The sequence below is a fragment of the Symphodus melops genome, assembly GCF_947650265.1.
Source record: "Symphodus melops genome assembly, chromosome: 3".
In the NCBI taxonomy this organism is placed as follows: Eukaryota; Metazoa; Chordata; class Actinopteri; order Labriformes; family Labridae; genus Symphodus; species Symphodus melops.
Genome location: NC_136693.1, coordinates 14,154,672 through 14,175,530, shown reverse-complemented (window position 1 = coordinate 14,175,530; position 20,859 = coordinate 14,154,672). Strand labels below are relative to the sequence as shown.

The following is a 20,859-nucleotide window of genomic DNA, read 5'->3' as shown; positions in this document are numbered from 1 at the left end:
TTTCCTCATGTGCTTCCTATGCATTTCTTTATGAGATGGGACTAAGCCAGCCACAACCCCTTGACACACAGATAAATTGTCTTCTTTTCTAAGTGCAAATTAGCTAACAGAGATGGTTATCGTCCTTGCTTCAAGTTCCCCTTTTATCTTCACATGTGCTTTGGTGTCCATGCATCTCATTTTAGATTATAAAGTCATTGTTCAACAAAAGGTCCAGTTAATGCAGGAAAATGGTTCCTACTATGATCAGAGATTACGTAATGTTTTCCAATTGCTGCTGGTGTAGCAGCAGGAACATCTGTCTATGAAGCAAAACATGTTTGTCCACAGTATGCAAAGCTTGGTTATACAGTACCATCAATGTGTAAACATTATGTTAAACTAACAGTATGACACAGTGCATTGTCATAATGTTAAGGTCATGGCACATTTTCTGTATCTGCCAACACCTTTAAAATAAGATATCAGTATCATACTAAATTAAAAGAAATAATCCAGTATCACTACAGTTCGCAGATTTGATAGAGCAATTGGAATTTATGAAAGTGTACCATGAAAACAAATTTCACATATTTTACATGTAATTTAGCTTACAGTATTTTTTTATTTCATGCCCAGTGACTGTAAAACATTGTGATAGGAATCATGGGCTATTTTATTTTTACATTTGACAAGGGTTATATTGTTATGAATTCAACAACAATAGAGACTTGAATGTCTGTTCACGTGAGTGAAATGTGTACCGGCATCGTAAATGAGCTACAAAGAGTTTCATGAAATTTTACTGATTGTCGGTCAAATCAGATGTCTGAATAAAATCAGTCGGTAAGCTACAGTGAATCAAAAGCAATTTACTGTGGCTACAGAGGATGATTAACTATCTCTATAAAATTACATTAAGTTTAAAGTGTGAAAGTCTACAATAAGTTTAGATGTATTTGACTATGGTCGTGTCGGTTTTTTTTTTTTTTTTTTACAAGGTTGTCATACCTTTAGACTTCTCTTGATTTCCAAACAAAATGTATTTTTCCAGATGTTTTCAGTCTAAGTTCTTTTGTAACGCATTCTTTACGTGTCTTGTGGTTTGCATTTGAGGCTCGGTTCTTAAATCGAACTCGCAATAATCTTGTCCCAGTTAAAACCTCCCCTCCATCCTTACATCAGCAGCTGGACTCTCTCCACTCCCAATCTCGACAAGCCTACTCCCTCCTCAGCAGCCTAACCAATGAGTTTCAGTGGTGGAAAAAAAGATCATCAAGCAGTGTGTTAATATGGGAGCGGATTAAACAAGTGTTTGAGAGTAAGGAACAACGAAAGGTAGGGAAGTGAGTTTATGTTTCTTATAGCCTACTTGACCGTCAGCAGACTTGATGTTTTGTTGTTTTTGATGAGGACTCGACGCAGACTGTCAATGAGAAACGATGTTTTGAAAGTAGCTTTATTTTTCTTTGTATGACAAAGCTTTGTGATTTGCAAGAAAACAAAAAACGCCGACTTTACTTGTCCCAAATTTCTAGCAGAGTTGTTTTATTGTTGCAAATTATTATCGGACCGTTCAGCTTTTCCCGTATCGCCTTCTCGAAGTAGTTGGATGAAATCGGCAGCATCTCGTTCTTTCGCGGACGTGTTGCATTACCAAGAGGTTTTTAAAACAGTTCAACTTTCGCTTGGTGCGTTTATCATGCCCCCTGAGTGTGAATGTATTTAGAGCAACGAGCTAGTTACATGTTAGATTGATGCTTTTGGGTCACATCTGGTCTCGAGACCCACAGCTGGTGAACAAACCGCGGGCGCTGTCCGTGGTGCTGTGAGCCAAACACACACACACACACACACACACACACACACACACACACACACACACACACACACACACACACACACACACACACACACACACACACACACACACACTACGCTCTTGTTCGTTTGTCTCCTAAGAATGCGACACTGGGGGGAGGAGGGGGGGACCGCTTTTCTTAAGGGCACTTCATCTTTTTTCTCAGTTATGTTATAGTTTTCTCTCAGTTATGTCAGTGGGATTCCTGACTTTATCAGCCACTTTTGTTTGTCAACCCACTGTTTAGAAGAGAGAAAATAGCGTGTTGTCCCTAACTTGTTTTCTACCTTATGTTTAGGACTAGAAACAGGGTTTTAATAGCAAATGTTTGGAAAATGAAAGTCAAGTCTATGTTTTTGTACCTGTGGACTGTGTTGTAATGCGGAGGAACCCATGGTTGTCTCTCATATGGGAGTCAAGAGCATTCAGAAAGGAGAAGCACTGTCTTTATTAAATTGTTTCAGTGGTTTGATTGAGACTTCTAAAGTCCCAGCTTCTCGTGCTGTCTCTCATCGTCACGGAGGTGAGAGGATCCTCTTCACATGGGGATATCTCAGACAGGCAGTGATAGCAGAGTTTTTCTTGCTTCCTTGGAACTTAACAGAAGTCTGTCTTCTTTTTTTTGTGTGTGTCATCAAGTCAAAAGAGCTTGTCTCCGAGGAGCGTGTCTTGTCTTTACTGAGCTACCCACCACTATATTTACCCATCCCCTCGGAGCAACGACCAACATCCTCACATCACTCACACCGCTCCACTGGTTCGCAGTTCCTTTTGCCCTGAGCCAAGATGAATGACGTTCAGGAGGCCACCTCCCCTGCGACCAGCCTCAGTGGCCCGGCTACCTGCGTCTCCAAAGTGGAGCTGCGGGTGTCTTGCAAAGCTCTGCTGGACCGAGACACGCTGAACAAGTCAGACCCCTGTGTCATACTCATGGTACAGACCAACGGGCAGTGGACAGAGGTGAGCCCCCTGTTCTTTTCTCTTTTTTTGCAATCTGACAAATGCTACTTGGACTTTATGGGACAAATTCAATAGGCGACATAATTAGGCTTGGAAAAATGTATCCACCATCTTTTATTTATCTCCCTATCAAAAGAATTGTTGGCTACTCTGAATCAAACGTATGCAGAATTTCAAATTACTCAAATTACGGCATGTTTAGATGATCTGTGCACTTGTTCTCTTAATAGTTAGGGGAATGCACACTTTGCCAATACTCCCCCCATAATCTGTTATGAGAAATCTGGAAACAGTCATATTTTATGATGAAGCAGTGTTTATGTGGGAACTACTATACACTGGTCCCCGACCAGATAAATCTGTTATTAGTTTGGGGAACTTTCAGCAGTTCTTTCATGCATTTGGAAGAGGCAGAGGAGCACATAACAGCTGTCTGACAGATTGTCTCTTCTGTAGGATGCAGATTATTGGACAAAACTCTGTTTATACTGTATGAAGATGTTAGTGTTTACTTTCTTGGATGAGTCCGAAGCTGATTTGAGGCCAGGCAGCAGGTCTCTTACTTCCCCATTAATCGAGCTGGTTTTATATGAAGGTGTGCCAAGATGTCCCAGTGTTAAAATGTGGCAGATAATATGTAATTATATAGATTTATTGTCTAACAACCCCTCATCCAACAAAAACCTCCAATTTTATTGAAATTGGTGGTGATTCAGCTTGATTCTGATTTTTAAAGAAGATAACAGTAATGTTAGGGCTGTGTGAATGTGGAGTAAGGATACGATATTTTGTGGCAAGTGATGATAAAAGTGCTCAGCTGATAGTTTGGCGCACACAGCGGTTATGGATTTTTCTTGGTTGTAAGTAGGTTGTTACATGAGAGGATTGACCTGAGTACCATATAGCGTATATGTGTGGCTATTTTAAGCTCTGGTTACTAAAGCCAATACATATAATGATGTCAGGTCTGTCTGTGTGTCTGTGTGTGTGTGTGTCTGTCTGTCTGTGTGTGTGTCTGTCTGTGTGTCTGTCTGTGTGTCTGTGTGTCTGTCTGTCTGTCTGTCTGTCTGTCTGTCTGTCTGTCTGTCTGTCTGTCTGTCTGTCTGTCTGTCTGTCTGTCTGTCTGTCTGTCTGTCTGTCTGTCTGTCTGTCCATAGTCCAGTTATACAATACACAACCAGTCTTTCCTACAGTACTATATTGTTAACAACAGGCACCATCTGCCTTAACTGTGGATAAAAAATAAAATAAAAATATTGAAATTCTCCTGCATCTCTGTGAGATCCAACAGACTTTTCACCGTTTCATCTCACAGAGGCTGTATTTGACATAAAGCTATCGGCTGAGGACAATCAGAATTTTATGTGTTAGTTAGTGTTTAGTGTTGTAACAGCCGTCTGTAGCTGCAAACTCAGGCAAACATACTTTTTAGAGACCCCTGTTAATTATCAGGACTATTAAACACTGGTAACACAAAATGAAATCACAAAAGAATACAACAGCCCAAAAAAATCAAATAACCTTGTATTGTAACAAAGGCTAGAGCTGAATAGTAATTTACATGTATAGACTTTTAACTTTCAACTGTTATCAATAATACAGACAGAAAATATTCTGTTACGTGAATAATTTTCAGATGGCAAAAAAAATAAATAAAAAATTGTCATTGGGGGGCAATTTAAAAAAAAAGGACTTTTATCCTCTGATTCTGACTGAAACGATTAAAACATACTGTCTAGAGCTCCACTAAACCAGTTGTCAAACAGCATTGTTTATGTGTGGACTGTAGAGAGTCAATCTATTTGGTAGGTCACACACACACTGTCTTGAAAAAAATTTCAAACTTCAAATTGAGTTGTTTTCAATCATCAACTTTCAATTAGTTTTTTCTTATTTTTGTATGGATAGTTATGTATACTCTAATTTCTAACCTAAGCATTTCTTTATATTAAGCTAGAATTCTAGAGGCTTTAAGAAATGAGTTTCAGGACTTTAAAACGCCTATTATTACTAGCTGTTGATTAAATCAGAGTTTGACTTTCTTCCACTTCTACCTCTGTATCTCTCTGTGAATTCACAGTACTGACAGTGCACACCGCTTTACAATCCTCCGCTGTCAAATCCCTCAGCACCGCTGCTTGTGCAAATTGTTTACTTACGTCAACAACTGAGTAAGAGACTGAGCCCACTCACATCTTTCTCTGCTCTGATCTCAAACTGTAAGCCCCCTTGACTTACTGCTGTTTGTTGAAGTACTTTGTCTTTATAGCCTTAATTCACCACCTGATTTCTTCAAGCACATTATAAAGAATTATGCAAAGAAGGTGGGGATAAAAATGTACTTTTTCTTCAGTCAACTGGACTAATGAGTTTATTCAAATCTATTACTTGATATCTAACCCGAACTATCGAAGCTTACTATGACAGATACAGCTATACATACCTGTCAGTACTGATCAGAGAAAGCTTTAATTTTCCATGTCAGGAAACTCTGTAGTTCCTGGCCCCACACCAGCAACAGACAGGCATTTCAGGCTTCAGCACAACCTATCCTCCATAGCTCTGATAAGCTTTCAACAACAAACAGACTCATCAGACTCATCCCAAATCTGTCCATCCAGATGGCACAAATAGAGAAGGAGAAGGCAGGCAAAGATAATAATGAGAGATGGGAATGATTGGAGATAAGGGAGGGATTTCTGCCATCAATATTTCTAAGCCAGTATTTAGAAATATTCTGGTTGTACGTCTAGAACCATGACAAGGACAATGTACTGTTTATGTTTTAGTTCAAGCGTTTTGAGATGTGAATTGTTTCCGAATTTACTAAATAACAAATTGAATTGCATATTGATAAAAAGGCAAAAAAAAAGTAATGTAATGGTTCAACACTTTCAACCCTGTTGTGCTGAATGCTTAAAAGCGAAATTGAAAACAACAGGAGCAGGACAGCAGTCCAATTAAAATGTTTATTCATGCATGAATGTTTTGGGCAGCAGTCCATCCTCAGCAAACATACAGGCAACAGAGTGAAGCAAGGATACAAAAAAATGCAGAATTACAACAAACAAGGAAAGGGCTCAACAGATGAGGTTACCAAGAAAAAAAAACTTGAGTAACTGTTCGGAAAAGATAATGAGGACGAATGCATACAGGTAGCGAGGTTTGTTGGCTCATTTCTGGTAAACTTGTCCCATTAGATGTAACGTCCTCTGCAGATCAATAGAGTCTGAGACATCACTTTAATCCTGTGATGAAACATCTCTTTTCTAACAGGAGTGCTCTCTTTCTGGATGATGAAAGATGCCCCTGCTCAAAGGGAACAAGGGGTCACTGAATGGTTTGATGAAATATTGTTAATTGTTTTTTTGTTTTTTATAGCTGCTTGTCACAGTTACCGATGGCAGGTTTTGAAGCAGCCTGTTGAATCATGAGCGTTCACAAACCAATTGGGGGATCATTTTCAGAAAAATTAAGTTTAACCTTTCATAAGAGTTCAGAAACTTTTATGCCGATGCCAAGAAACACAGGCTGTACATGTGGCCCATGGTGAATCAAGTAAAGGTCAGGCTTAAGTAGTATAAGGCAGGATGTCATGAACATAATGTGAAATGTAATAGTTGCTTAATGATGGAAATACTGATGTCCATGTTTTTACAAAATGAGCTTTAAGAGATTCAGACACAGCTTGAAATGTTGGTTGATATCAATTGTAAAATGCCTTTGATCATTTTTGATCATCAAGGGGTTTTGCTGGACTAACACAAGGGGGGGGGGGGGGGGGGGGGGTGGCTATAGGCGAACAAAGACAATGTTTCCTTTGTTTAAGCTTTTCCATTATTGCCTTCCTATCCAATATCCCCCTGAAGCTGAATAAACTGAAAGCTATCCCACTCAGAATCAGATAAATGTCATCGATAGTGGCCTCAATAAATCTTTACATCAGCACATGGGACAAAATGCATTCACTCAATAAAATGTTTCTATAGGGTTTCTTTCTTTTTTCATTCTTTCTTTCAGTTGTATTTATTTTTTCTCGACTTTGGACTGTGACTAAAAAACTGTATCCGAGGCTATGTGTCTATGTTTAGGATAAACGTGTAACAAACGAATGAAAGCTCTATACTCACTCTTAAATTTATTGCCAACAGATCATCTGCAGATTGTGCTTTCTGATGAGTCTATTCTGCTGGTTTTCATAGATTGAGGTTTAAGTCTTGTAACAAATTGGACAGTAAAGACATTCATGTCCATTGATCTGTTTGGGAGCTAAATCCTATATTATGAGTTATTGGGGCCTCCAAGAACTTCTAACTGTCAGCCAAATATAAGCATGGACAATTACATGTCCAGGCATGCGAAAAATCATGCTCTTGTCTGAATTTAATAATATTTCCCCTTCTCCTTAAAATAAGAAAAATCTGTTAAACATTTCTATCCTACTTCTGAGTGATCTTGCTGCACAATGATACTGGATACAGTCTGCAGAAGTGCTATTGCTCTGTCCAAGAGAGTTTGACTACCCATAAGGTGTGCTACTGCTTTAATCAGGCTTTTAGTATATTGAAAATACTACATTTAAATATATTACTTGGAAGTGTGTGAAATATTAAAATCTTATTAATTTTCTCCTCTCTCAGCTTGACAGGACAGAAGTGATCAAGAGCAACTTGCACCCAGTCTTTGCTAAGGTTTTCTCATTGGACTACTACTTTGAGGAGGTCCAGAAGCTGCGATTTGAGGTCTATGACATCCACGGCACCCACAGCATCGGGACCCGTGATGATGACTTTCTGGGTGGGGTGGAGTGCACTCTGGGCCAGGTACGTAGATGAAATGTGTGTATATGCTTTACCACTTTCAAGGGTCATTCAGGCTGTTGCTCAGAATAAACCAGATCTGTGACCATGTCTAACCATCTACTTCTAATTATGCATACATAAATACATCTACGTTTGCTTTTCCTATGCAATAGTATGCGCCAACATGTCTGTGCAAACTGGGTGCAGTAAGGCAAGGTGCAATCACAACATCACTTTAAAGTTACAGGTTTGAGGGCAAATGTCCAATTTACATCAGTACCTCATAATCATGTGCAATACTCCAGCACTTTTTTACTTAAATAATTTTACACTTTACATCCAGTGGCAGACACTTTATGCACTCTAAGCACTTCAACTCTGAAGGAAGTAAACAGACCTGTGCATTTAAATAAATAAAATACAGATAGATAGATAGATAGATAGATAGCTAGCTAGCTAGCTAGCTAGCTAGATAGATAGATAGATAGATAGATAGATAGATAGATAGATAGATAGATAGATAGATAGATAGATAGATAGATAGATAGATAGATAACAGCTCTCACCTCCTGCGCAATGTATGACAATTCATTAAAAAAAGGAGGAAAGAAAAGAGGGGTCATGTTTAATGCTGTGGTTTTCTGATCAGCCAAATGTTGTTTTTGTTATATTTAGATTTATCTTCGATAACACGAAAATGTGTTCATTTGCTTCTCTTCTCTTCACGCACAAAATGCCCAAAAATCGAACGTGCAATCTTTTGGAGTGAACAGGCAATTTAGTTCTCTTTAATCAGGATCTTAGTAAATCAGGCCCTTGGTATTTACGTTCTAACACCAATATGTACTTTTTTCTTTTGAAGATTGTTGCCCAAAAGAAGATGATGAAGCCATTGTTGCTGAAGTATGGAAAATATGCAGGCAAATCCACCATCACGGTAGGCTTCTTACAGCATGCTCATTACCTTACTGCTCTGGAAGATGGATTTGTCTGAATTGCTGCATGTAAGAGAAATGGATGGTAGCGACTAATGGGCAGCAAAGCCAAGAGAAGTAATGAATGGAAAATTGCTGGTATTAGCAGAAAGAGATCTGTCTACATCTGTGCATCTGCGGAAGCATCATTACAAGCTTTTATTTTGTCTATCTTAAATTCCTTATCTGTTCATCTGTTCTGTTGTCTATCTGTTATACAGTATATAATGTTTGTTGTCTTTACAGTTGTTAAAAGTACACTTTCTCAATGAAGAAAATCCATCCAAATGATGCATGCATTTGAAAGTGCATAACATGAGATTGATGAAAAAATAAATCATATTGGCCTATTAACCATTATCTTATAGCTAATTAGGGATTGGTGGATCCATATAAACACAACACAATCAGATCAGGTCAGTGTTCCACTTAACCATACACAGCACATACAGGTTGTGGACTGGTACACTACAATACAACCCTCCACAAGTGGGAGGAAGCTTTTCACCTTCATCTCTGCATACAGTACTGACCTGGCCTGAGATCCGAAAACCTGAATCTTTGTGCTGAGAGGAAAAGTTAGAAAAAACTCATCCATTAAAAATCATCATCATTTCATCTCTTGCCAGAATTGGAGTTTTTTCCAACCACAGCCCACAGCAAAGACCTTTTATAAGGTCTGGAGGATAAAAGTGAGAATTTACTCAAGGGGATTTTTGACCATCTCTTTCAGCAAATATTGAGAATTCGGAGCTTCATGATGTTAAACCCTCATCCAAGCATCTAGCTGCTACCCACACATGCTGTCTTTGTTTGTTTTCTGCATTTATAATATCTTTTTGATTCTTCTCTGCTTGTTGCACCCATATAGAGAGTTTAGATATTTATCAGTTCATTTATCAGAGTTAGTATGGCTGCAGGGTGGATTATTGCTTCCATGTATAGGTATCATCATTACCAGGAACAAGGTCTGTCTGTTGGGTCTTTGCTTTTGTTATTTATAACAATGTAAAGTAGGTACAGCAGCCATAAACACAGGAGAAGAACCACCAACTAGGCGAAGTTAAATGTGAGTTAAATGTCTCTGTGAAGAGTTGATTACTTAGTTCTCAGCTCAAAGTGTATCCTGATTGTCTCATTTTCCACCTTGGTAGCAAAGTTTAAAGGTAGCTATGTGGGGTTTTCAGGTTAAGTAAAACAAAAGGCAACTGTTAATGAAAAATATGTAAATATATTATGAAATTAAAACATCAGAGGTTCAGCACACAGTTCTGTGCAAAAGATGTTGTTATCTCAATGGGACTACCTTGGTTGAATAATTATTTGATAAAAAAAAAAGTGATTGAAATAGAACAGCATACAGAGGCCAAGGAGAAATACTCAGACACCGTTATGCCCAGACCTTTTAATGAAGACTTTTTTTTCTCACTTTATACCTGTCAGAGAACGCTGTCTGGCAAAATGTACACGTTTGCTGCTTTGTCAATCATTACTCTCAAGTCTAGGCTGTGCAAGCTCTCAGCTCAAAGTTTGATGTACGTTTCTGTCAGTTTAAAATGGAGAGAAAGCGAACCTCTGTGTTATGTCAGGCAGCCCTGTTTAAGCAGCAGAATGTGTGCTGATTCTTAAAAATGGCACATCTGAAATTTCTTTTTTGTAAACACATAAGACAAAAAGATTGCAGTTCATACATATAAAAAGTTAAATGTTCATATTATTAAATTAATACATTGGGTGCTTAGAAGCAAAAAAGGATTTATACTGGGACCAATTTTAATGGTAACAATTCTGTGTTAAGTAAAAAGCACTTCACTTTGTTATCTGCTCACCACACACTGCTATTAATTAATTAATAGAAATGGTGTATACAAACTTACAATGAAACTTGTGTGACTGTCACAATGGCAGCCATCATAATGTCTATCCTCTTAATAATATTGAAATTTAAGTACAAGTACAGATGAATTGTGAGTTTCTCTAAATACCACACAATTTATATTTTTCAAAACTGCCATGAAATATCATATTTACAAAACATTGACATTTTAAGTCTTGTATAATTTCAGGTCCATGCTGAGGAAATCTCTGGCAACAACGGATATCTGGAGCTCTCCTTCTGTGCCAAGAAGCTCGATGATAAGGTGAGGAAACAACATGGTTCTGATAGAAATAGCAACTGTGAGCATGATTTGTCATAACATGTATTTTAATAGCACTAGACAGGGATAGTAGTAAAAGTAATATCATCGTTATGGTACTGAAGTTCAAGCTCAAAATAACCCCACAATGCATCATGTGCCTTGAAGTAAAGATTATATTTCAGTCATACACAAGTGATGACTTATTTTATGTTGGAGCAAGAGCAAAGAAATTAAATGCTTAAATCAAAACTCGATGTTGATAACATGTTTTCAAGTGCGAAAGTACATTGATGATTTGTGAGTATACTAGTGTCACATGTACATAATGGTGAATAATATCTCACATTATAGGTGTTTTCAATGGTTGATTTCATGCGATCTCTTTAAGGCTGGATATCACTGACCTTAGCTGCTCCTGCTCTCACACTGTCAGAGTTTGCTGAAGGCACATTTCAATCAAAAAGACAGCGGGAGCTCTCATCCAATCACAGCTCTGATGATCTGAACTCACCCGTGTTCTTAGCAGCAAGCCTTAGGATTCAATAGTCACAGGTTGACCTTGATCCCCGGTGGTGTTCAATTTGAATTTTCTACATCACTTATTTTTATTTTGGCAGTTCGCACCTTCACCTGCTCAGTTGGAAATTGAACCTGATTCTTACACAAAAGCCACGGGGGGAAAAACAGCTTGCTTTAATGTGCGTCATGGCCCCTGCATAATTCCAGTCTGCAGTAGAACTAGAGTTATACAGAAATCCTGGTGAATCCCCTTTGCTGCTTTTTTCCCCTCCACATTCAAATACATCACAGTTAAAGTTTTGACGGTTTAAATGTGGGCACACAACTGTGAAGCAACAGTGTTTAATTGTGGTGAACTGGGACACATGAGTGGACTTTTTTTCACTAATCATTACAAAAGCTGATTTTGGGTGAGATGGATAGAGTTGGAGCGATGTGTGAAGCCTACATATCCATTCAAAGAACGGGAGCACCTCAGGAAGGCAAGGAAGCTCAATTCAACTATAAAGGAAGAAAGTGCAACATTTTACACATAAATATAGCCCAAATCAAGTGTATCCTATGTAAATGTCTCTCTTAGTCATGCCTGCCTACAATGAGTGAGCAGCATGAGTCCCACCAGTTGTATGGTTTGGGGAGTTGTGTTTACATTATGTTTACATGGAGGGGACGGCCTCATGTATAAAGCTGTTTTAGTCAAGGACTCGAGAAAAGAAGAATAACATAGTATACTCACTGCTTAATTTGTTGTCACGTAAGTGTGTTTTAGATCATGGCCATTCCTTGTCAATTTATGTGCAATATGAGGCTATGAGTTAACCAAAGTGTGCCTAGTATTAGCCTACTAACACAACAATGCAGACCACAGGTAATTGCAGCTCAATCAAAGGAAAAATATTTCGCTACATGCGCTTAATGGTGCCTAATTATGGTGCGTTCGAATTCACAACTCGTTCGTGCAGAGGGGTCGAAAGTGTGCCACTGGAGGAAAGCGGAGCTGTTGCCAAAAAACAGTTTGTTTGTTTTGGTTTAATGCTGGTGCTCCAGGGCGACATCGACTGAAAGCATTTCACATTCTTCCTTCAAATAGCTAAGTAGTGTGAAAAAGTATTTTACATCAACCAAAGTTACGACTGTCAGGAGGTGAGACGCAGTACCCCTTTTAGCTTCTGTCTTACTTTAAACTGGTTTCATATAATTATTTAACTTCCTCTAATAATTACATTCTGCAGTCATGTGTATCACTCACTCATACATTTTCCTCACAATGCTAATTAGCTGCTATGGATCTCTTGGGTGCAACCGTTTATCTGACACACACAAACGTGCGCACATGCACACACACAAACACACACACACACACACACACACACACACACACACAGCAAGGATGAGTAAAAAAACAAACTCTATGTAATTAGCTTCCTGTCTGCTGTATTACCTCTCAGCCTGCAGTGAATATTGAAGGATCCCAGTATGGACGCTAATGAACAGGAGGATAAATGATGATATACCAATAATTGTGCTAATTGGAAATGATTAACATGTGAGTTATTGTTAGCCTAGGATTAAATTTGGACATGTGTCTCAGATCAGTTCATGCTACCCATGCCCCTGGCTTGCTGTTACCATAACGACAAAGAGAGAAAGCTATACTGCTCTTTTTGCTCCTGTCCCTCAGGAGGTGTTTCTGGCTAATGTGGCGGGAAATGCAGAATTAAGTGTCTCATGTGGTGTACACAAACCCCTCTAACCAGACAAACACACACACAGTAATTATTTGTTTTCCTCCCTGAAGAATCGATTGATGTGAATAATCAGTGTTGCTCATCAGACACATGTAGAAACAGAGGATCATTTAGGGCTACAGCAATTAACTGTTAAAGATTCAAAAATAATGTGCGTTATTCGAGGTTAGTGCGGATTTTTATGACACTGACAATGGACATGGACACAGCCACCTTTGAGTTAATTGGAATGCACGATGGCAATGATGACAACCCCATTACTGGGCTATTTTAGATAACCTTCAGGACATGGGATGTAATGAAGTGCGAAAGAAAGTGTACATTTATTGCTACCTCTGAAATTATTAGACATTTATGGATCATATGTAAGGCTTTGAGACAACAGTTATCAATCAATTTTACTTTGTACAGCACTTTTCATACGATAATAATGTAGTGCAAAGGGCTTTACAAACAAAGCAATTAACAACAATATCCTCTGACCTATTCTCTGATTCCTCTGAATCAATCTTTGATGATGTCCCAAATCCAAAAAAAGCCCCCATGCTGTGCTGTGAATGTAATTCCTGCTTCTCCCTGGCCTTAAATCACAGAGACAACTACCTCTTCAATCAGCTACTAATCAGAGTTTGGCCCATTTGAATCTTTTTTTTTCCTTTCCTAAAATATTACATTTAACAAAGTGTCTCAGTAAATATCAGCAAACCTTACCTGACTCATTAACTTTAAGAATAGGCTTAATCTTAAATCATTGTCAAATGTAACATGGGTTGGCATTTCTTTTCATTTTCTATAGATCTCAATTTCATTGGACGGCTTTTATGAGAACATTAATTTGAGCATACTTTACTTAATTTGATTTGCATGCACTTTGGATAGCTAAACTTAGCATTACACTCACCGTATTTTGATTTACTCATCTTTTTTTGCCCAAATTGATTCACTGTCCTGCACTATAATCGGCAGTCAGTTGGCCAGTAGTTTTGATATTCTTCTCTCTTCTGCAGGATCTCTTCAGTAAGTCAGACCCTTTTTTGGAAATTTACCGAATCAATGATGATGAAACTGAACAGCTTGTGCACAGAACTGAGGTAAATATGATCATACTGTGTCTACTCTTTCAACAACAGCTGTTTCTACCACTATGCCTTATATAAAATGGTAAACTACTCCAACAGGTTATTAAAAACAACCTCAATCCTGTGTGGGAGCCTTTCAAAGTGTCGCTCATATCCCTGTGCAGCTGTGATGAGGACCGCAAGCTCAAGGTATGGCACCTTTAATCACAGCAGTAAAAGCTACGGTGATCAGTGACTCACAAAGTGGACAGGCAGTATGTTTCCACTGGAATCAGAAATCAAGGTCATAATGAACGTGCATTTTAAATTCATGGACTTGAAATAAGTAAGAATATAGTTTAATAAACGTATCAAGACATATTTTCTGATACCTTGTGTGCTGCCAGAACTGCTCAGAAAAGGTTGTAAACAGTGTTGCCTTTATGTGCAATAGTGCCTAGTGTGGGATTACGACTCCAGGGGGAAGCATGACTTCATCGGCGAGTTCTACGCTACATTCAGGGAAATGCAGAAAATCTCAAGTGGGAATAAGGTCAGTGAACATAGGATCACAGAGAAAGAAAATCCTTAGGATATGTGGTTATAAGTGGATTTTCTGTCTTCATCTTTAACCTCTTCTCTTCAGGTGACGTGGGATTGTGTGAATCCGAAGTACAAACAGAAGAAGAGAAACTACAAAAATTCAGGAGTCGTCATCCTCAGTGACCTGAAGGTAGAAATCTGCTGCAGAAATTCTGTGCATACTATATATATATATTGAAAAAATAAATATTTATTCTCTCACTGTACACCCAAATGAAAACATTTCTTAGCTGTTTGCACCGAGAATAATTTTATATGAATAACACATTTTATGCCTTTACAGGAAACAGATTTGTTGAGTTAGTACAGTTTTAATGACCAGATGCTTATATAAACATCGCGAAATATATTCACTCTTCAATCCAAGCATCCTCTCTGAGGTTTGCCTTATGGAGATATGTTTTTTTTTTCTTGCAGCTCCACAGAGTTTACTCCTTTTTGGATTACATCATGGGAGGATGCCAGATCCATTTTACGGTAAATTGAGCCATCTGTGATTAATAACGCTTCCCTGTTTTTCTCCAGCAGTGTTTTTTTTTTATACATCATACTATTATCAATGCTAAGATGGAAATGTATCAATTTTTTTCCATTAGTTATTGTTGCTTATTGTGAATAAGACTTTTTGTAAAACGTCTTTAGTGGTTTATTGGTAGGGTGACCATACGTCCTGACTCTACTGAGAGCGTCCTGTTTAAAGCTACTTGTCCCAAGTCCCCACAAATACCTATAAACCATGTGATCATTTGTTAACAGTCCGTGTCCCGGTTTTAACCCACTGAAATGCCAAAACAGTACACCAGGCTTACAACACTGATTGGTCTGTATATACTGTATGTCAATAATGTTGTTGCCAAGGCTGCTGCTGTTTTAACCCATATAAAATCATCACTATTCCACCGCGAGTAAAAGTTTAATACTGAGTTGTCTGTTCATGTATCTGACAATCTCAAGCTTGTGGCTTAGCTAGCCCAGCTAATCGTATAAACAGGACCTGCTGTGTAAGAACAGGTAGGCTTGCTGTCATACTAAAAAGGAAGTCAGCATTTTTCAAAGTAACAGCTTCATTTAAAAAGCACCGGGCAATGAATGTGCTGCGTTTTGCACACACTGCAGGTGTCCATTTTGTCGCCCACGGTTGAAATGCTGACATACAAAGGCCATATTAAAACGAGTAAACACAAACTAGAAGAAGCAATGTTGTGATCTTCTTCAGTGATTTAAACGCCACTGACAACCGATCATGCTGTTCATCTGCTACCTTGAGTGATTAGTACAGGTCACCGATCTGTGGATCTAAATATGAGGGTTTGTGTTCAAATTAAAGTGACCCGATTTTGAGGTTTGAAAACACAGTTGCCCTTGTCATTTGTAGAGAATTTGTATCAGAATATCTTAACTGTGAGAAAAAAAGAAAAAAAAAAGACCTTGCAGAATTTGATATCCAAACATTTTTTTTCCTTATCATTTTTTTTTTTTTTTTTTTTTTTTTTGGGGGGGGGGGTGTTACATAGATTTTTGGGCTTTTTATGCCTCAATTGGAGGGATAGAACAGTGGACAGAGTTGGAAATCAGGGAGTGATAGAATGGGGAATGACATAAATGAGCCACAGGCAGGATTGAAACTGTTCAGCCTGCTTGGTAGACCATAGCCTCCTCCTTACATGGAGCGCCTGCACTAATGCTGCAAAAAACTGTTAACATCTCATTGGAAAATACAACATTTTTAATTCTGCACACCTACTGTATCTTGAAATGTCAGTGCTTTTGTAGGAGGACCTTGAACTCCAACAAGAACATTTACTAGTATAGTTCAAATGATTAGCAGAAAACATTTGACGTTGGCAAATGTCTGACTTTTTTTCACAAATTTTTCCTGAAAATTGTTTCATGTTTCCATTTTAATGAATTGATAATGATTTGGATTGAATCTATAAATGCACCTTTATGTCTTACTGTTTTCAGAATCTAACAGTCAAAATAAACTAAAATAAATAAATAATCAGATAAGGACACTATCAGCAGTTTTCCTTACATTTGTGTCTGTTTTAACTTAAGACTATTTTTAATTAGTAATTTTACTCAAAACAGTACTGTATGACCACAGTTTAGTGTAAGTACATTTACACAGGTAAATATCTAAATACTTCCCTCACCACTGACAGTTTCAATCATCTCTGTCTTTCTGAAACCTCCAAACATTCACAGTGTCAGTTTTCTTGTTGTAGGCAGCTTTTATGGAATAAATTCTAACCTCTTTTTACTCTTGCCCTTTGGTCTGCTCTCTCTGCTCCCTCTCACTTTTTGGCTGGATTTTTACTAAAGCAGTGAATATTAATCATCAGGACCGCTGTGGTAGAGGCAGTTGCTCCCTTGTTGAAATAACTGGCTGCTTGGATCTACAGTATATGGGAGCTGTAGCAGCTTCAATCTACCGTGTGGGTGTAAAAAGCGCAAGTTCTTACCACTGATAAGATAATTTATGCTTCCATTTGGGCTCGCTCACACAGTATGATATAATAACCAGCCAAATACAAGTATGCAAAAAGTTAAGAAGCCTAAAAACTGATTCTTGTCATGTGGTTTATGTTGAAAATGTTTCAATCCTTTCCACCAGGTTGCCATTGACTTCACGGCATCAAATGGAGACCCCAGGAACAGCTGCTCTTTGCACTACATCAACCCTTACCAGCCAAACGAGTACCTGAAGGCTCTGATAGCAGTAGGAGAGATCTGTCAGGACTATGATAGGTTTGTCTATCTTTTGTTTCTCAGCAAGGGCTCTTTGGTGCCTGAGGGGATTGTCCGTGTCCCCCGTGGTGAAATGGAGCTGCAGAGTGCTGCTTACTTACTGTTTCTGTAGGAACTCACACTCTAAACGAGCCTTTCCATTTTAAGCACAACAGTAAGGATTGTAATGGAAATCATGAAGCTCTGGGACAGGATTGCAGCACAATCCAGCAGGTTATTACATTTCTGTTCACCATTCGAAATGGATTTAAGAGGGCTGAATTGTGACCACCATCTTTGCTCTCTCTCTCAGATTCCTCTCTGAAAAACATTTAGCATTATAAATTCATTCTTTTGGTTGATCTACATGCCTTCCTTTGTCAACAGAGCAGCCTGTAAGCCTGCCGCACAGAAACAATCTTGTTTTCTGTCCACATGTTCACATTTGCAAGTGAAATTTGCTTTAAGCTGCTACACTATTTGTACCTGCAAAAAGTAGAGCAAACAAATTAGACCTTCGTTGGCATTACTGATGTATGAGACTAATCTGGGACTGAAACTGGTGGCTTGAGGAAGCCGCAGTCAAGGACACTGGTAGAATGTTCTTGACAAAATTCCTTCATGGTTCAAAGTATCCATTGATTTCCAGCTTGCGTCACTCTATCAAAGAAAGGACATGCTGACCTTTATATCTGCCACAGGCATTTGAATCCTGTGCAGACATCACATTTGTTGCTGACAGCTTTATGCATTTCAAAACCCCAGTTAAAAAAAGGGACGTTTTCTGTTTATCTCAAAAGATTGAATAGATTGAGAGAAAAGAATAAGCAAGTGGCCTTTCTGTCCCTTAAAAACTAATAGTGCTCTTGGAGAGAAAAACCAGACACATACTCATCTTTGCTGTTATCAATGTGTGTGTGAGGTATATAGAAAAGCTTGGAGGTGCTGGTGATTTCGTTTTTTTGAGCCATGAAGAGGTCTAAGGAGCGGTTTGTTTTTGGTTGTAATCTTGACTGAGTTACAATCACGGGAAGATCTAAAGTGACTTGTGTGAAAATGTGTTTTTCACATGTCAGGATGTAGATATAAAGGTTGATCTTTATATTTTTAAAGATAGTGTGTGGCTTTGTTTTACTTTGTCTCACTGGAATTAACATTAGTGAAACGTAGTAGATTTCTCCCAACCAGGTGGTGTTATTAAGATATAGACCAAAAGAAAGTAGCACCGCTGGTTCCATTTTAGCCTTTTGTTGCTTGTTGTCTTTTCCCCTCTCAAAACTCATAGTTTTTGGTTCATGTGGCTTCCATCAGGCTCATTACCCTGAAAAGCCCTCCAGAAGAGTGGAAATAAGAACAAAGGTTTATATAGAACCAAATATTGACATGCTCACAGGTTTAATGTATATCATTATTGCCAGTAATGACATAATCATATAGAATACATTCACAGAGGAAGAGGGGAGTCACAGTTCTAAGCGCACACAAAAAAACCCACCCACACACTTCAGCATAAGCCTGTGCCTGTTTGCTCAGTGCTAACAGTCTTGCATGTTCTTCACAGCCTTTCTGTTCACCGTGGTGACTGCTCGTGCTTTCTCCTGTGGATAACTCAACAGTTCAGTTTCCTCTCAGCATCTGCTACCGCTACAGGTCTCTCTTCTTAGCTTGTACAGGCTCATTACCCTGAACTAAAGAGGAACACATGCAGAGGTCGGGGCTGACACCATACAGCAAACACTTCAATGAGAAGTGGGAGGCACTGTGGCAGCAGAAATAACAGCCTGGTTTGAAATCAGATATTAAGATAGAAAAGATGCAGAGGAAAGCAAGTTTTAAGGAATCACTACAGAAACAGAAGCTCTTTAAATTGTTGACGGTCTTTGTATAAATACTCATAGATATCTGATATCAGATACTTGTATCAGTCTCCCTTTTAGATTCTGATTAACTGATTGAGAATAAATATTAACCATTATACAAATGTGCAAAATACTACTCAATATCGCAAGCAGGTCTGCTTGTTAATTACTGTGAAACTATTTATAATACAATATATTTAAGAGAAAGACCCCGTCATCTGTCAGAACTAAACCAGATGAGGATTAACACTTGTGATGTATGCAGTTCTTCCTATTGAATAGTATGTAATGGTAGCGCTGTGTGGCTAATTACAGCATCGTATTGGAGACACCAAAAAAACTTGAATATTGTCATTCACATCGCTCTGCAAGGTTCATGTTTACATAGATACACAGAAGCGTCATACATGGAAACATGCCTCTGAGTGTGGGCAGCCCTTCCCTCTTAGTTTGAGTTATTAGTGAGGTGTAACATGTGGGCAAGCAAACCTTTTAGCCCTTAGTGAATATAGGTGATGTGGGATTTTAGAGTCCTTGCAGAGGAGTGCATTACGGAGCTGGAGTGACGAGCTTTTGTCTGTGTGGGCTGTTGCTCGTTTACTCTGCTGAGAGGCCTATTTCAGCAGGTACATTTCCCCGTGGCTCCTCACATGTGCAGACAGAGGAAAACAAGGACTACCATACACTTAATAGTAAAATTGAATGATGAAAATGGCTTGCCAGTCGTCTTCTCTGTCCTTTTGTCTCAGCTAAGGGTGCTATATTATGGCCCTACAACCCAGGATATTGTAGATCTGTTAAGATATTTATAAAGTGTGCATATAAAATTATTTTCATTAAAGCTCCAAGGAAAAATTGTATGGAAAGAGTCTATTGGTCCAGAGTCAGAGTGCTGCACATTCACATTGATAACAGCTGCAAGAATATATTACACATCTAATTTAGCAGAGCAATATCTGTTTTCAAATTCATTTCCTCAACATTTTCCTAGTAATAATAAATTTGGTAAACCATAAATAATATCAAGACACAATACATTTTTCCAATTCATTTTTCCTCCACAAAACATACCTCAGTGTGTCAGAGAGGTCACAGCAGTGGGAGTGTGGCCTGCATTCAGCAGATGGCTGTTTTGACGAGAATGTTCTTTGCAAAATGTGTTGAAAACATCCACATGTTGAAGGCATGGTCCTCTGTTAATGCAGTTAGTTCAGCTGCAGAACCAATCTGCCTTCTGAATGCTTTGATTTGTTTGAAATATTGTTACTGGAATGTTTTTGTTTTGTATCTGGACACAGAGAAGCACATTATCTAGGACATGTGGAGAGGTGGTATTATGGAGAATAAGAGTTGGACTCATTCACATGTTTATCTCTTTTTTTTTTTGTCTTGGAACAGAAGATAATGATGGTAACCAAATATGAGCGGAAATTCTCCAGAGCCTACAGGCTGTTTCTGCTGCCATTTGAAGCCACTGTAAATATAATACTTCAAGGTTATGGGAACAGATACACATAATCATTTCTCTCCTTGACAATCCTGGAGGAGGAGGGAAATCATATTACCAATTAAAAAAGAATGGCCAATCTGTTTTGATGTTTGTATCTTGCCTGCACTGCTACATC

The 20,859-nt window shown here is 38.5% G+C and overlaps 1 protein-coding gene across 2 annotated transcripts in view; it reads left to right on the top strand.

Moving 5' to 3' along the window:
* The first annotated feature begins 1,165 nt into the window (after positions 1 to 1,165).
* The window catches only part of cpne7 (copine VII), a 32,884-nt gene continuing 13,190 nt past the window's right edge, over positions 1,166 to 20,859 (top strand). The window contains exons 1-11 of one of the 2 annotated variants that reach the window (XM_079340040.1): positions 1,166 to 1,317; positions 2,480 to 2,800; positions 7,441 to 7,623; positions 8,465 to 8,539; positions 10,643 to 10,717; positions 13,992 to 14,075; positions 14,163 to 14,252; positions 14,497 to 14,595; positions 14,689 to 14,775; positions 15,063 to 15,122; positions 17,263 to 17,396. In XM_079340040.1, coding sequence (XP_079196166.1) covers positions 2,627 to 2,800; positions 7,441 to 7,623; positions 8,465 to 8,539; positions 10,643 to 10,717; positions 13,992 to 14,075; positions 14,163 to 14,252; positions 14,497 to 14,595; positions 14,689 to 14,775; positions 15,063 to 15,122; positions 17,263 to 17,396 — 1,061 coding nt within the window. In that variant the 5' untranslated portion in view covers positions 1,166 to 1,317; positions 2,480 to 2,626. Of the gene's footprint in view, positions 1,326 to 2,479; positions 2,801 to 7,440; positions 7,624 to 8,464; positions 8,540 to 10,642; positions 10,718 to 13,991; positions 14,076 to 14,162; positions 14,253 to 14,496; positions 14,596 to 14,688; positions 14,776 to 15,062; positions 15,123 to 17,262; positions 17,397 to 20,859 lie in introns of both variants that reach the window. The other variant, XM_079340041.1, reaches the window with a different exon arrangement.